The following is a 14379-nucleotide window of genomic DNA, read 5'->3' on the forward strand; positions in this document are numbered from 1 at the left end:
CTCCCGGAACAAATGTGCTCGATATCCAGCGGATTCGCTACGACGCCAAAAGAGAGTGCACCGCACCCTCTTCCTGCGAGTCGATTGGTGCCTTAGCAACTAAACCTAGCAACTGGGGAATCGTCGAGTGCTGTGGATCTCAGCTGAAGGGCCCTGGAAACCTTGCGCTCACATCGAGCAGTCTCCAGCCTCCTGGGCAAGGGAACAGCCTCCTCCCTTGCCTGGGACTCTGGAACCATCTCATTCCGGTAAAAGTAAGAGGCTGCTTGGGACCAGCAGCCTTTCGCGAAGAAAAGTCTGACATGCCCGTCCTATATGACAGGTAGTATTATTCTGTCATGATTATCTGTGTGCTTTTAGTCCACACATATTGGTGGGTATTCCTGTGATGTTTGGAGACTTTTCAGCAACACGATTTACCCGTAATGTTTGTTATATTTGTAGTCGGCAAAACGATTCAGTGGATATCCCAAATTAGTTAAGCATCAATCAGTTGAGGCACCCAAAGTCTTTTTCAGTTGTTCAACGAAATATAAATTGCCCTTGGGACCAAATTAAGGTAACAGTTAACGACTATTTTTTCAAAAGTGCATTATTGTTGCACAAAATCATTAGTAGAATTCGAAATAAAAAAATGAAACGAAGGGGAAAAACTGCTTTTCAGTTAGCATTTTCCATATAGACTTCCAGTTCTGTCCATTTGAATCCACAAATTTTATATAATTATAACACATGTAATTTCGGATTCTTTTTGCACCTAGTTATATAACAGCACAGGACAACTTATGCAATATGTTCTTGACAATGATTGTTTTAATGGTTGCATAAGAATCCCGCGGTTGAATGTACCAATGTACCGTAAAATACACTTAATCGTGCTATTATTGATATACATTTTGAATATTGCAGTAATAACACTATTTTAAACAATTCTGGAGCAAATATATTTCTCACTTTATTATTTATTTTTTTAGGAAAAAGTCCAAGAAGGGGAATTACAGGTCGGATTTTTTAGTAATCATTTAGTAATCATTTGAATTGCCATTTTTTTTGCTCATATTTCTTAAAAGTCATATTTATAACAATAATACTGTCTACCTAAAACAGTATCTCCTTAAGTAGTCTTTTCCTCCCAACATTTTATTATGAGAAATTTCAAACATACAGAAAAATTGAAAGAATTAGGCCAGTGAACACGTGTATACACACTGTCAGCCGTATTTGTATGTGTAAGTATTTCCAGAAGTAATTGAAAGTAAGATGCACATATCTTGACATATCACTAAATGCAGCTATGTGTATTTCCTAAAATGAAGGCCATTATCTTGTCACAACATCATTATTACACCAAGAAAATTAATAATTCCCTGATGTCATCAGATACCCAGTCCATGATCAAAATTCTCTTATTAAACATAGAATTTTAGAATTAAAAGAATGTTTAATGTTATGACTTTAGAGTCCAAGGCTTCCCAAGCATGGCATTTCATTAGATTATAACTTCTCAAATTCCACACCAGAGATTCTGGTTCAGTAGGTCTGGAATAGAGCTCAGGAATCTGTACTTGTAACCTTAAAAGAAAATCTCCTTATAACTGGTATGACTATACATCCCATTTTACCTGGGATGGCTTTCGTTTCGTACTGTTGTCCCAGGATAATAATTATCAGCATCCATCACTCTCAGAAATCTGGACAATAAATCATATGGTTACTCTACCTGCAACTCATAATTCATCAGAAGAGAAAATTGAATCCCAGGGTGATAAAGCGGTTTACTTACTCATAGTAATCAGAGCTACATAGTTTTGCTTTTTAGTCAATATAGCAATTTTGAAATTATCTATTAACCATGTACATACTGATCACATGTATAAAACTGCATATTGATTTACACTGAATTTATTTATATAATTTGCTGCCCTTTAATGTAATTCTTTACTCCTACAGTGGGAAAAGAATTATGCAAGTAAGTTAGTGACTAGGAGAACTAGGAAAACTACAGCCAAATTTTGAGCATAACATCCTTGGACATCTCTAAATTTCATAAACCTAGTTTGGAAATTTGCTGAGAGCAGTTTAAAAGGTTTTCACAGTGTTTAGCACACTGCTTGGGTACAGAAGTGATGGATAATCCTTTCCCCACTGAATGTAGGTGGGATCTGTGACTTGCTCCCCCCCCCTTTATTATAGGGTTATAATTGTAAATTGCTTCTAACCACTAAGATAGAGCAAAGGTGATATACATGATTATGTGTACATGATTACATTACACTCTAAACTCATCTTGCAGGGGAGAGACTCTACCTCCCTGGCTGACTTTAAGAAAGCAAGTTGCCATGTTTGTTGTAAAGGACCATGTGGCAAGGAGTTGAGGGTGGTATCTGGCCAGTAGCTAACAAGAAACTGGCCTTTAGTCTGATAACCCACAAGGAATTGAATGCTGCTGGCAGCCATGTGATGTTAGAAATGAATCTTTTCCTAGTTGAACCTCAGATAAGACTTTGTGAGACCCTAACACAGATGACCCAGCTAAACTGTGCCCTGACTGCTGAACTACAGACACTGAGATTATCAATGTGTATTGTTTTATACTGCTAAGTTTGTGGTAATATTTCTAGGCAGTGATAGATATGAATACAGGTAAATAGCTAATAGTGGTTGGATTATAAGGTATATATATGTTTAGCTTTTTAAGAAACTCTCAAATTGTTTTCCTGTGTTTTTGCCATTTTGCTCATCCACCAGGCATATATAAGAGTTCTACTTGAACCCATCCTTGCCAACACATAGTGTGGCCAATTATTTTAATTTTAGCTACATTAGCAGGAGTATAGTGGTATATCATTGCAGTTTTAATTTGTGTTTCCTTAATGACTAGTATTGAATGTCTTTTTGTGTGCTTGTTTGTCATCAGTGTATCTTCTTTGTTGAAGTATCTTTCCAATTCTTTTGCCTATTTTAAAATTGGGTCATTTGTCTTACTACCACTGAGTTGTAAGTGTTCTTTATACTTTTCTGTGTTGTATTTAAAGAATATTTGCCACACCCAAGGGCACTAAGATTTTCTCATATGTTTTCTCCCAGAAGTTTTATGTACTTTTAACTCTTACATTTAGGTCTATGACCTAGTTCAAGTTTAATCTTTGTATATGGTGTGATGTAAATGTGGAGGTTTATTTTTTTTCTGCATATGGGTATCAAATTGTTCCAGCATTTTTATCAAAAAGATGATCCTTTCCCTATTGAATTGTCTTGGCAGTTTTGTAAAAAGTAATTAGCCATTTAATTCCCAACAGAATTTGACCCTTTAAAAGTAAGTTTTTGATAATTTTATGTTATCCTGTATTATGATTATTTTGTATTTATTCTTTATTAAGCTGAAAGCTCCTTGAGGACACAACTATCTTACCTACCTCTGAATCCCCTGAAACTCAGCATGCTCAGTGAAAGCAAGTGTTTGAGTAAACTCTAGCATTCATGACTCCTCACTGCTCTAGACTGAGACGTATGGATACTCCAAACAGGCTCATGATTTGGCATCCTTTGAGACTAATCACCTTAAAAAACTAATTGTTATTTTTGACTACATTTACTCAGATAGGCTGAGCACTGTATGTGTTCAGTGATAGACAGAAAAGGAGGACTCCTTTTCTATTAGTCAAGATCTGGACAGGAAACTTGTGTTATACTGGGTTGGGGGGCTAACTGAAAAGAGTTTACTGAGGGAACTGTTTACAGAGAGGAGATGGGGTTGAGGAAACCAACAAGGATGGCATAACACACAGGGACTAGCAACAGGTTGGAAATCCCACCTCTTGAAGACTTGAAGGGGCAAAGGGAAGAAATGGTTTTACTAGAGCCCAGTAAGAGTGGCAGCCTTGGAAAATGGACTTCCCAACAGCAGCTGTGGTTGTAGGGAAACACAGCTACTGCTACAACTATGGCAAAGGTGTGGTGGAGTGTGTGAATTTGTGTGTGTGTGGGTGGGGTGGGAGGTGGGGGGATGATAAATATGTCAACTTCTCTGTTTTACTGTTCTCTAATTTCCTGCCAGTGACCAACCCCAACCAGAAGCCAGAGGTTAAAGGAGCCCAGATACATTCCATAGAGATCAGCCTCCAGGAGGGCAGAGAAGGGTGAAAAATGGATCCAGAAGTCAAATGGGGAGTGAACAGCACAACATTATGTTGTGCAATTCAGCTGTAGCAAAAGTTATGTACTTCACTGAGGGAAGGAACTTTCTCTCCTTCAAAGGCAAATTGCTGACTATCTGTTGTTGTTGGAGCATATTCCTTGATTTTACCAACCAAACTAAGTGGCTTATCAAAATGTTATTTCCACCTACATTTAATACCCACTCCTTCCTGAGAGGAGCCCTGATAAATATAGTTTGCATGATCTCATTACATTTCTGCCTTATAGATTGATGCCCTTGCCATGTTAGTTCTTTTAGTCTGCTTCTTGGTCTCTACAGATTAAATAAAATGATGTATGTAAATGCATGTTGTTTACAAAGCACTCAGTAAATGTATCATCTTTTACTCAATCAACTATTCATACTAACCCTTCAAAATGCTCTATACTGCAATTACATCTTTCATCTCTAAAGCTGCCATAGCAGGAATTTGCAAGTAAAGGATAAGTAGGCATGCTAGGAGTTTCCATCCCTTACAGGGACTTTGACCTAAAAATGTCTCTTGTAAAAATGCAGTTACACAATCTTAGCAATGTTATTTGTCATTTTGGTATCTCTAATGCCCATTTGTTTTTATTCCTACCCAAAATGGTGAGCATACTGCCCTAGTTTTGTGAAATGAACCCACTTTTCAGTAAGATGTATGGTGTGGAGGCAAAGTAGGGAGCTGACACAATTATACCATAATTCCAGAATCATTTTGGTTTTCTTTTCTTTTTCTGTAAGTTCTTTCAGTGTGTTTTGATTTAATTCTCCTGTGATTCCCCTGTGAACTAAAGCAGCCCAATCTTCAGTTGACAGTTGACATAAATAATTTGTGCATAGAAAGCTGTAGCCACATTCATTTTGCTATTCGCTGTACAACCTCCTTTTAGTATTGGAGACCATCAGACTTCTGCTACTTAACAATCTACTTCAGATTCCAAAGACTCCTGTTTCCCGCTTTTGACTTCTTCTAAGCCAGAGTTTTCCCCTGTTTCCTTCAGCTTTTGCTTATTTCTCAGAATCTGTACCTATATTTTCTCTACCCCAATCTTCCCTCCCTACTCTCATTCTTATCCTCAGTTAGGGACTTAGTTTGAGACCTCATGGTTCTGGATTCTGCATGACTTATTAGTATTATTACTGCTGCATTATTGCTTATATTTACTTTTATGGATTGATCTGAGAATCAAAAATTTTAAAAAACCCTTTTTCTCTATAGAATGCAACATGCTTGGATGTTATAGATTGTTTTGACTATCCCAGTTGTTTTCCTAGCAAAATAAATCCTTGAATTATGCCAGTCACCTGAGAGTTCTTGCAAATGTATTCTTAAAAAGAAAAGAATTACTAAAGATAATAATCATAACTTACTGAGATGGGCAACATTGAATGGTTATGACAAGATAAGATGTAGAAAATATTGTCAAATTTGAATATCCTTGGTGTTACGTTTAGTTTATGGGTCAAGAAAATAAGAAGTGAAAACAATGTATAGTTTTAATTGGGGCAATGTATCTGCAGTTTGACCAGTCTAATGTATATTTCAAGCTTGAATGTAAACTTCTAATTTCAAAATCAAGTTAATCTGAATTTTTGATTATCAGATTTCATTTTATTGATGGAATGTATATTATCTGCAGAGTTTGTGTTAGTTTTTATAATAAATTCATTTACTTACTTAAATTTTAATTTGCCATAATAATAGGACCTTATTGTTTAAGTTTGTTGTTGTATCCCCAGTGCCTGGAGTAGTGCTTAGAACATAGTGGTACCTGAGAAACATTTGTTAAGTGAATGATGATAGAACAATGGATGAAACATGGGAAGTAAATTCTAGTGGTGGAGACATAATAAATACAAACATCAATAAATAATTAATGTAATTTCAGATAGCCATAAAGAATAAATCAGATTTAGGGGATAGAGAATGACTGGAGAGAAGGCTGGAATTGTTTTTAAAATCTTCATAACAACTCCATGAAGTAGGTATTTTTTCAAATTGAAGTTTAGTTGCTTTACAATGTTGTGTTAATTTCTGCTGTACAACATAGTGAGTCAGTTGTACATACACACATAGATCTTCCTTTTCATATTCTTTTTCATTGTAGGCTATCATAAGGTATTGAATATAGCTCCTTGATGAAGTAGGTATTTTTATCTCTTTTATGGAGGAAAAATTTCACTTTCCCAGGGTCACAAAGTTAGTAAATGGTTGAACCACTTTAATCCAGGTTTATTAATATATTCCTTCATTAAAGATTCTTTGAGTGCCTGTGAGACACTGAACCAGGGTCTGTAGAAGTGGCATAACACAGTCGCTGTCTTTAAGGGGCTTATAGTCTAGATCTGTGCTGTCTAATGCAGCATCCACTTTGTTCTAGTTGGAACTGGGATGTGCTCTAAGTGCAAAGTATACACTGGATTTCAGAGAGCTCCTATGAAAAAGTAAAATATCAATTTTTATATTGATTATATTTTGAAATAATACTTGGATATATTGGGTTAAATCTATTATCAAAATTAATTTCATTTAGTTTTACTCTTTTTAAAATGGTTTAAACAAATTTAAAGTGACATTTGACTTATAGATTCTGATTGAGTAGGTCTGGGCCCAAGAGTCTACATTTCTAATAAGCTCCAGGCTCACACTCTGAGTAGCCAGGCTCTAGACTAGCTAGATAAGGAAACACACAAATAATAACATGGTATCACTTGTACGATAATTGCTATGATTGGGCAAGAAGGGTGCTTAGAGGCATTGTTGCTGTTTTTTGCTCTGCAAAATGACCTATGTTCTGTTAAACCATCTTTGCACAATTTCTATTCCTTTCATTGCTGCTTTATAAAAGATTAGCATGCCGTGTTTAACCACATAAATATATATTTCTTTGAATCATGAGCTTTTGCCTTTACTTAAATGATAATATACTAGAGAGATGTATCTATTCTATATGCAGATGAATAAGGAACATATAGCATCATAAAGAAGACATTAAATAAATATATTATTTGCCATAATGAGAAAATACCCAAAATAGGTCACTGAAGTAGATTCTCCCAATTGTGAACAATACTTTTTAATTGTAAGTCAAGATAGGAAGTATTTTCTAGATGTTGTACAGCCTAAACCACAGAAATAACATTTTTTTCAGATAAGTGACCTATGATGTTAAAGACTTAGTTTTGAAGGTAGAGGTGGGGATAGGGAACAGGAAAAAATTTGTAGAGGAAGTGATTAAGGCGAGACCATCTTGTGTAGGAGTTAGTCAGGTCTGTGTGATTCTAGTACTCATGCTTTTACTTTTACTTTGGATCAAGTTTTTGTTTTGTTTCATTTTGGTGTTTGTTTTGTTTTGTTTGCTACAATATTTTATCTGACCAGAAACTAATGTCAGTTGATGAGAAACAATGTCAAGTTTGTTAATGAGGTTTCTGTTAAGGAATCTATCATGAAATACTACATTAGTTTATTGGGGTTTTTTCCCCCCTATTTAAAAAAAAATTGAAGTATAGTCAGTTTATAATGTGTCAATTTCTGGTGTACATGTTTCAGTCTTACGTGTACATACATATATTCCTTTTTACTTAGGTTACTATGGAATATTGAATATTGTCTGTGCTGTTAAACTTGTTGTTTATCTATCCTACATATAGTAGTTAGTATCCACAAATCTCAAACTCCCAATTTATCCCTTCCCATCCCCTTCCCTACCTGGTAACCATAAGTTTATTATCTATGTCTGTAAGTCTGTTTCTGTTTTGTAAAAAAGTTCATTTGTGTCCTTTTTTTTTTTTCCAGATTCCACATATCAATGATAGCATATGGTATTTTTCTTTCTGTTTCTGGTTTACTTCACTTAGAATGACGATCTTCAGGTCCATCCATGTTGCTGCAAATGGCATTATTTTATTCTTTTTATGGCTGAGTAGTAGTCCATTGTAGAAATATGTTACAACTTCTTTATCCAGTCATCTGTCAATGGACATTTAGATTGTTTCTATGTCTTGGCTATTGTAAATAGTGCTGCTATGAACATTGGGGTGCATGTATCTTTTCAAATTAGAGTTCCCTCCAGATATATGCCAAGGAGTGGGATTGCTGGATCATATGGTAAATCTATTCTTAGTTTTTGGAGGAATCTCCATACTATTTTCCATAATGGCTTCGCCAAACTACATTCCCACCAACAGTGTAGGAGGGTTCCCTTTTCTACACACCCTCTCCAGCATTTATTGTTTGCGGACTTTTGAATGATGGCTATTCTGACTGGGGTGAGGTAATACCTCATTGTAGTTTTGATTTGCATTTCTCTGATTATTAGTGATATTGAGCATTTTTTCATGTGCCTATTGGCCATTTGTATGTCTTCATTGAAGAATTGCTTATTTAAATCTTCTGCCCATTGTTGGATTGGGTTGTTTGTTTTCTTGTTATTAAGTTGTATGAGCTGTATATATATATTATATATATATGTTAGTTTATAATTTAGACTCTAAACCTTATTGTAAGTGTGCCCATATGCAAAAAAATAAATAAATAAACTGAGAGGGTCAAGATTTGTTAAAATAAAAATTCTGTAAAATTTAGACACTTAACATTTTCACTATCAGATATGTCTAATAAGAACCAAAGCTGACAAAGGAACAATACATTTTCACTTCATTAAGGGTTGTTGGGAAGACTTAAAGAGATAATAATATATGTGAAGTGCTTACTTACATATAAGGAAGCCTGGTATAAGGAAGATAGTATAAGAAAGTAATATTAATTTTGTTTTTTGGTTTCTATTTAGGGTTCTCTAGTAGTTTGAGAACAGGTTATTTTAAGAGCAATGTTTTATAAAAATTACAATGTATACACTTTAATTTGGGGACAATATTACTAATTATTTCAATAATTTGTTTTTAAGCTCACTTCAGTGGGGTCTCTGAAATAAGAGGTCACACATTCAGAGTAGTCTGAGCTAGGAGTCTAGGGCTTGCATTTTGATTCCAGCCCTTACTCTTTCACTTTGGGTCAATCATTTCAAAAAAGGGAATTTTACTAATTGGTCTATAAGGTGCTTCCCAGTCTGTATCAGTTTTGTTGAGACTGCAATAGAATTGCTTCTAGACTCAAGCTAATGATTTGCTATCAGGTTTCATTTAGCAAAGTTAGTATTTGTCCATCAAATACACATTCAATACAAAATATTCTTTTATGAACCAGACTTTCCATAGTCATTGTGTTCATTTAAAAAATAGTGTATAAAATGAGTTTGGGGCTATTTTTTTTAATAGTATTTTCCAGAGCTTCAAAATTCATTTATTTTTCAATGACTATAAAAAGATATATTAGAAACATATCTGAATAAAAAAGGATCTTTCCTTTTCCATATTTACTGATATTCCTAAAAATTTTACATTTTTTTCTCACTTAGGTTCACTCCACATTCAAACCTACTTACAGAAGTGACAATGATACCTCCCCTTACTCAAGGATAAACCACAATGAGCATCCCATTATTGGAGTTCTAAAAAAGGGGATATAATCACTTCATTTGAAAGTGATAAGGAGGGACTGAAATAACAGTGAGAAAGTAGCCCTGAGACCAGAGTTACTTTGTTGGTTTCCATGATGTTTCATTTACAGTAATAACCCAGGATGTGCCAAGGGGCTACAACCCTTTAGCTAGGCTTTGATATTGTCAATTCACACTTTAGCTTTCATTTCCCCTTTCCCCTTCCCCTACATATACACCTAGAAGTTCTGGAGTGGCAACTTGTTGAATGTCTCTGGCGTATGCTAGCACCCTCATTGTACTGGGCATGTTGGCCCGAAATTCCTCAACTAGGAAACCTTGGGATAAGTGTGTTGGTAGCTGGTTTCAGTTGGGTTGAATCGCAGCATTCTGAGGTGCAAAGTATACTAGAGAGTTAATAGACCTGAAGTTTAATTCAAGGTTTGCTACCAATTTACAGTACTACCTTAGGCAAGTCACTTTACCTTCATTTAGCTGATCTTACCTATTGATTAAAAACCAATCTGCCAAGTACTATTTGAGGTGCTGGGGACATACAGCTCCTACCCTCAACTTGCTTACCTTTTAGTGGTTGTGATGGTGGAAGCAGTGAGACAAACAATAAATGCATAAAATAAATATGCAAAACTTATGAGAACAATGAAGGAAAGAAAACTAATAAGGTAGAATGATGAGGTGGAGTGGTGTGCTTCTTGAGATAAAGCATCTGGGATTTCTTTAGGTAACTGAAAAATCAAGGTGTTGAATTGGATGCTAAGGGTTTCTTGAAGTTTGAAAGACATGTATTTTCTTCTTTTCACTATTGTGTTCTAGGAAGGCCCACCAATGTCTTTATTCTGGAAATAAATGCATATATGTTTAAATCATGCACTGCATCCATTTTATACTTCCTAATTTTTGAAATAATCCCCGTAAGAAGCAATAACTAAACATTTTTGTGTTATTTGGAGGCGTAGCTGCTGGTCATTAAAGAAAAAAACCTAACTTAAAAAAAAGGCTAGCTGATGCTCCAGCGTATAATTCTGTACTCATATTTACGCCCAGGGCGCGGAAAGAAAACGTCCTTACTGAGCTTTGCTGGGCGCGGGGACTGCAGCGCGCCCGGGTCCCCGGAAGCTCAGCGCAGCACTGTGGCTGTACCTGACAGCTGCCGGGACGGCTCGGAGTCCCGGAGCCCCGGAGGAGGAGCCACAGGCGGGGCCACTGGAAGCGGCCACCTCAGCGAAGAGGCAGGATTTCCGCGGGGTGAGTGCCGGTGTCGCCCGGAAGAAACGGCTCCTGCCGCAGATGTCTCGTGATTCCTTCGGGAGCCTGGCTTCGCCGGTTCAAACTGCAGAATAAAGGATTAGCGAAATATGGCTACAGAGGGCCCTGCCGTGCGTCGAGTCCAGGTGGCAGAACATTCCAGGTGGGGGAGAGGAGATGCTGTCCTTTGGGATCGCCTGGCTTGCCTAGGTGTAGATAGTGTCAGGGCTTTTGGCTCTTCACTGGGGCGCTGCTTTTGCCCCCGGGAGCAGACAGAATCCTTGGAATATTCTAAGGCCGCGTGGCTGGGCCTGCAGGAAGACCACGTCGCAAACACTTTCCACCTTGTTTCTTTCCTGCCTGGAGTTGTGTGTCTTGCTTCATCCATGGAGATCCCTTTCCCTTTTTCTTGTAGAGTGGTGGGACACTTTCTGCTGGGCTTAGCAGGAAAACCCAAATTAATTTTGAACCTCATCTGTCTTTGTTTTGCCTGCCAGCTGATAGAGCTTTGTAAAGTCCCCTTTCTAAAATAATTGGGAAAAAAAAAAGCCAAAACGAACAAATACAAGCGAAAAACCAACTCCTAAGCTAACCCCCCCCACTCCAAAAAAAAAAAAAAAAAAAAAAAACCAACAACCAAAAAAACCCTTGGTCTCTGCATCCTTTTAAACATCATGGAATCTAAGCGTTGTCACTTAGGGCCAGTACCTAGCGACAGGATAATTAATAAGTGATACCAACTGGAGTATCTTTTCATTTAAGGGCATCTTGCGAATACTTCGTGGAAATACTTCTTTCTGACATAGGACAGAAATCTCATAGAATGAAGTTTCTGCTGCTGTGTATTAGCCCTACAGCTTTTTTCTAAGGTGGGCTTTGCTCCCCCTTTGCTATTTCTCATTTTACTTTTTTTCTCTGTTAACTTTTTGTCTCTAACATTAAGTAAGTCCTCAAGCTCTCCCTGCTTCCTGGTTTATGACTGTCATGTGACAGTTGACACTATTACAGCTTACTGAAACTTGCAAATGCTTTTTCGCCTGTAAGCCAGCAAACAGTGGGTCTTTAGTTACCAGAAAGAAACGTAATTTTTTTCAAGGTTTATTTATTTATTTGTTAATGGAGGTACTGGTGATTGAACTCAGGACCTTGTGCATGTTAAGTACGCACTCTACCACTGAGCTATACCCTCCCTCTAAGAAATGTTAATTTTTGATTATGGAGACCAGCATGGCCTTAGACTGCTCGTGAATGTCAATATATTCTTCTGTTTCCATTTTATATGATTTTAATCATAATGCTCAATATATCTATAGTTACCCTGTGAGGGAGAGGGGGTGGTGGAAACATACACTAAAAGTGAAGAATTTTTTACTAAATTTCCTTAGAGTTGTTTCTTGCCTTTAATGACATTTACAGTGTATATTTATGCAACAAATATTTATTGTTAATATTTAGGGTTCTATGGTAGCCACAGAAGAGATCATATAGTAGTCAGGTAAGTGTGCCCTTTGCCATTTTCTTGTTTTTCACTTAATACAATTATGAGCTTCAAGCAATATTTCAGCCACTTACTCATTTTGGCAGGGGTGAGTTCAATTAAATCTAGGTAGTATAGCTATAAACCCACCTAACTGGTCATATGTTGAGATATGCTGAAAGGGAAAAAAAACGCATGAAGGCCCCAAGATCAGACTGTCTTCTTAGGAACTTTTGCTCTTTCTTCAGGATGCCTCTTCAGCTTCACAGGTCACCTGGCCCTCTGAGTAGAGGCACTAGTCAACCACTATACATTTTAATAAACTTAATTTCTTTTTTTTTCCCCACAGTATTTATTAATTGTTTATTTATCAAGAGAAACTACTCCTTAACCCAGATATTCATAGTTCATAGTTTTATAGTTCAGGAACGCAGGTAAGTGACAAACTTCCATGGAACTCAAGCCAAAGAAATTCTTCACATTCCGAGATCGCTTTGCACTCTGAAAGATACCAGCCTTCTTCATCTCCTCAAAATCTTTCATGGAATCATAATTTCTGTAGAAATCTGCATATGCCTTCTTTCTTGGTTCAGCCACAGCAAACTTAAAGAAAGTTGCTACTCCCAGGGATACAGTGAATGCTCCAACAATATGAAATCACAGACGCTTGGCCAAAAGGCCTCGCATCTGACATTTTGTCAAAGCACTGGAAGTCATGGTAGTTATTATCTTTGACAGCTCAAGAACATCCTTCCAGACTGATGGAGAAATGGTCCAACTTAATTTCTTTTAAATTCTTTTTATGTAAAAATCAAATAGAAATTGAAGCTCTAATTTTTTTCCTGCATCCCGATCTTGCTTGCTCCCTGTACTGTAAGACTACCTCAAATTCCACTGTTCTAACTTGCTTTGCATTCTTAGCATTTCTTTTTGCATTTAGAACCACTGTTGTAAATTTTTTGCATTCTCTTCTCTTTTCCTTGTCTTTGAGATTAAATTTTAAATTGTTGGATTATTATTTTTTTGGTAACAACTTTACTGGTATATAATTCACATAACTTACAGTTCATTTGTTCAGAGTTTACAATTAAGTGGTTTTCAGTATATTCACAGGATTGTGCAGCCATCTCCATAATCAAAGTTAGAACATGTTCATCACCCCCCACCAAAGAACCCTGCAACCTTAAGCTATCACCTCCTCAAACCCCATCAAGCCCTAAGCAACTACTAATGTACTTTATGTCTCTGTAGATTTACTTATTCTGGACATTTCAAATAAGTGGAATCATATAGTATGTGGTTTTTATCTGACTGGTTTCTTTCACTTAATATAATGTTTTCAAGGTTCATCCAAGTAATAACATGCTGTCAGTATATCATTCCTTTTAATGGTCAAATAACATTCCATTGTAGTGATATACCACATTTTGTTTATCCATTCATCAGTTGATGGACATTTGGGTTATCTACACCTTTTGGTTCTATGAATAATGGTGCTGTATAAACACATTCTTAATATGAAAAATTTGGACTATTTGGAAGTATAGCCAGTAAAGCCTGAGAATCCTGCATTTCCTTTCCTCATTTAGTCTCTTATCAGTAATTCTTATTCTTATCCTGTGCTACCGATTCTTACTTCCCTTCTTAGAAGTTTGGTTTGTTTTGTATCCTTGTAATATCATTGTATCCCTTTTGGTATCATTGTATCTTTATAATATCATTGTTAAACCTCTTTTATATAAAAATGGTATTATATTCATATTAAGTGGAATTATACTTGGTTTTCTGTAATTTTTTTTTGCACTTAATAATATTTCTTAGAGATCTGGTATATCACTCCATACAGATAAATTTCACTTTTTTAAGGACTGAGATTATTTTATAGTATAAATGTCACAATTTATTTAACCACTTAATTACTAGAATGGACATTTAAGTTTCCAATTTTTCAC

The 14379-nt window shown here is 36.2% G+C and overlaps 1 protein-coding gene and 1 pseudogene across 7 annotated transcripts in view; one reads left to right on the forward strand and one right to left on the reverse strand.

The window, feature by feature from the left end:
- The first annotated feature begins 91 nt into the window (after positions 1 to 91).
- GALK2 (galactokinase 2) overlaps positions 92 to 14379 on the forward strand; it is a 106417-nt gene continuing 92129 nt past the window's right edge. The window contains exons 1-3 of one of the 7 annotated variants that reach the window (XM_074366097.1): positions 10759 to 11113; positions 11713 to 11819; positions 12406 to 12445. Coding sequence is in view for 3 of the 7 variants with exons in the window: in XM_010965288.3 (XP_010963590.1) it covers positions 11061 to 11113 (53 nt within the window). In the remaining 4 variants the exon portion in view is untranslated. Of the gene's footprint in view, positions 323 to 10758; positions 11114 to 11712; positions 11820 to 12405; positions 12446 to 14379 lie in introns of those variants that run through there. The other 6 variants (XM_045524287.2, XM_074366095.1, XM_010965290.3 and 3 more) reach the window with 6 other exon arrangements.
- Positions 12458 to 13525, reverse strand: LOC141577965 (cytochrome c oxidase subunit 6C-like; annotated as a pseudogene).

The sequence above is a fragment of the Camelus bactrianus genome, chromosome 6, assembly GCF_048773025.1.
Source record: "Camelus bactrianus isolate YW-2024 breed Bactrian camel chromosome 6, ASM4877302v1, whole genome shotgun sequence".
NCBI lineage: Eukaryota > Metazoa > Chordata > Mammalia > Artiodactyla > Camelidae > Camelus > Camelus bactrianus.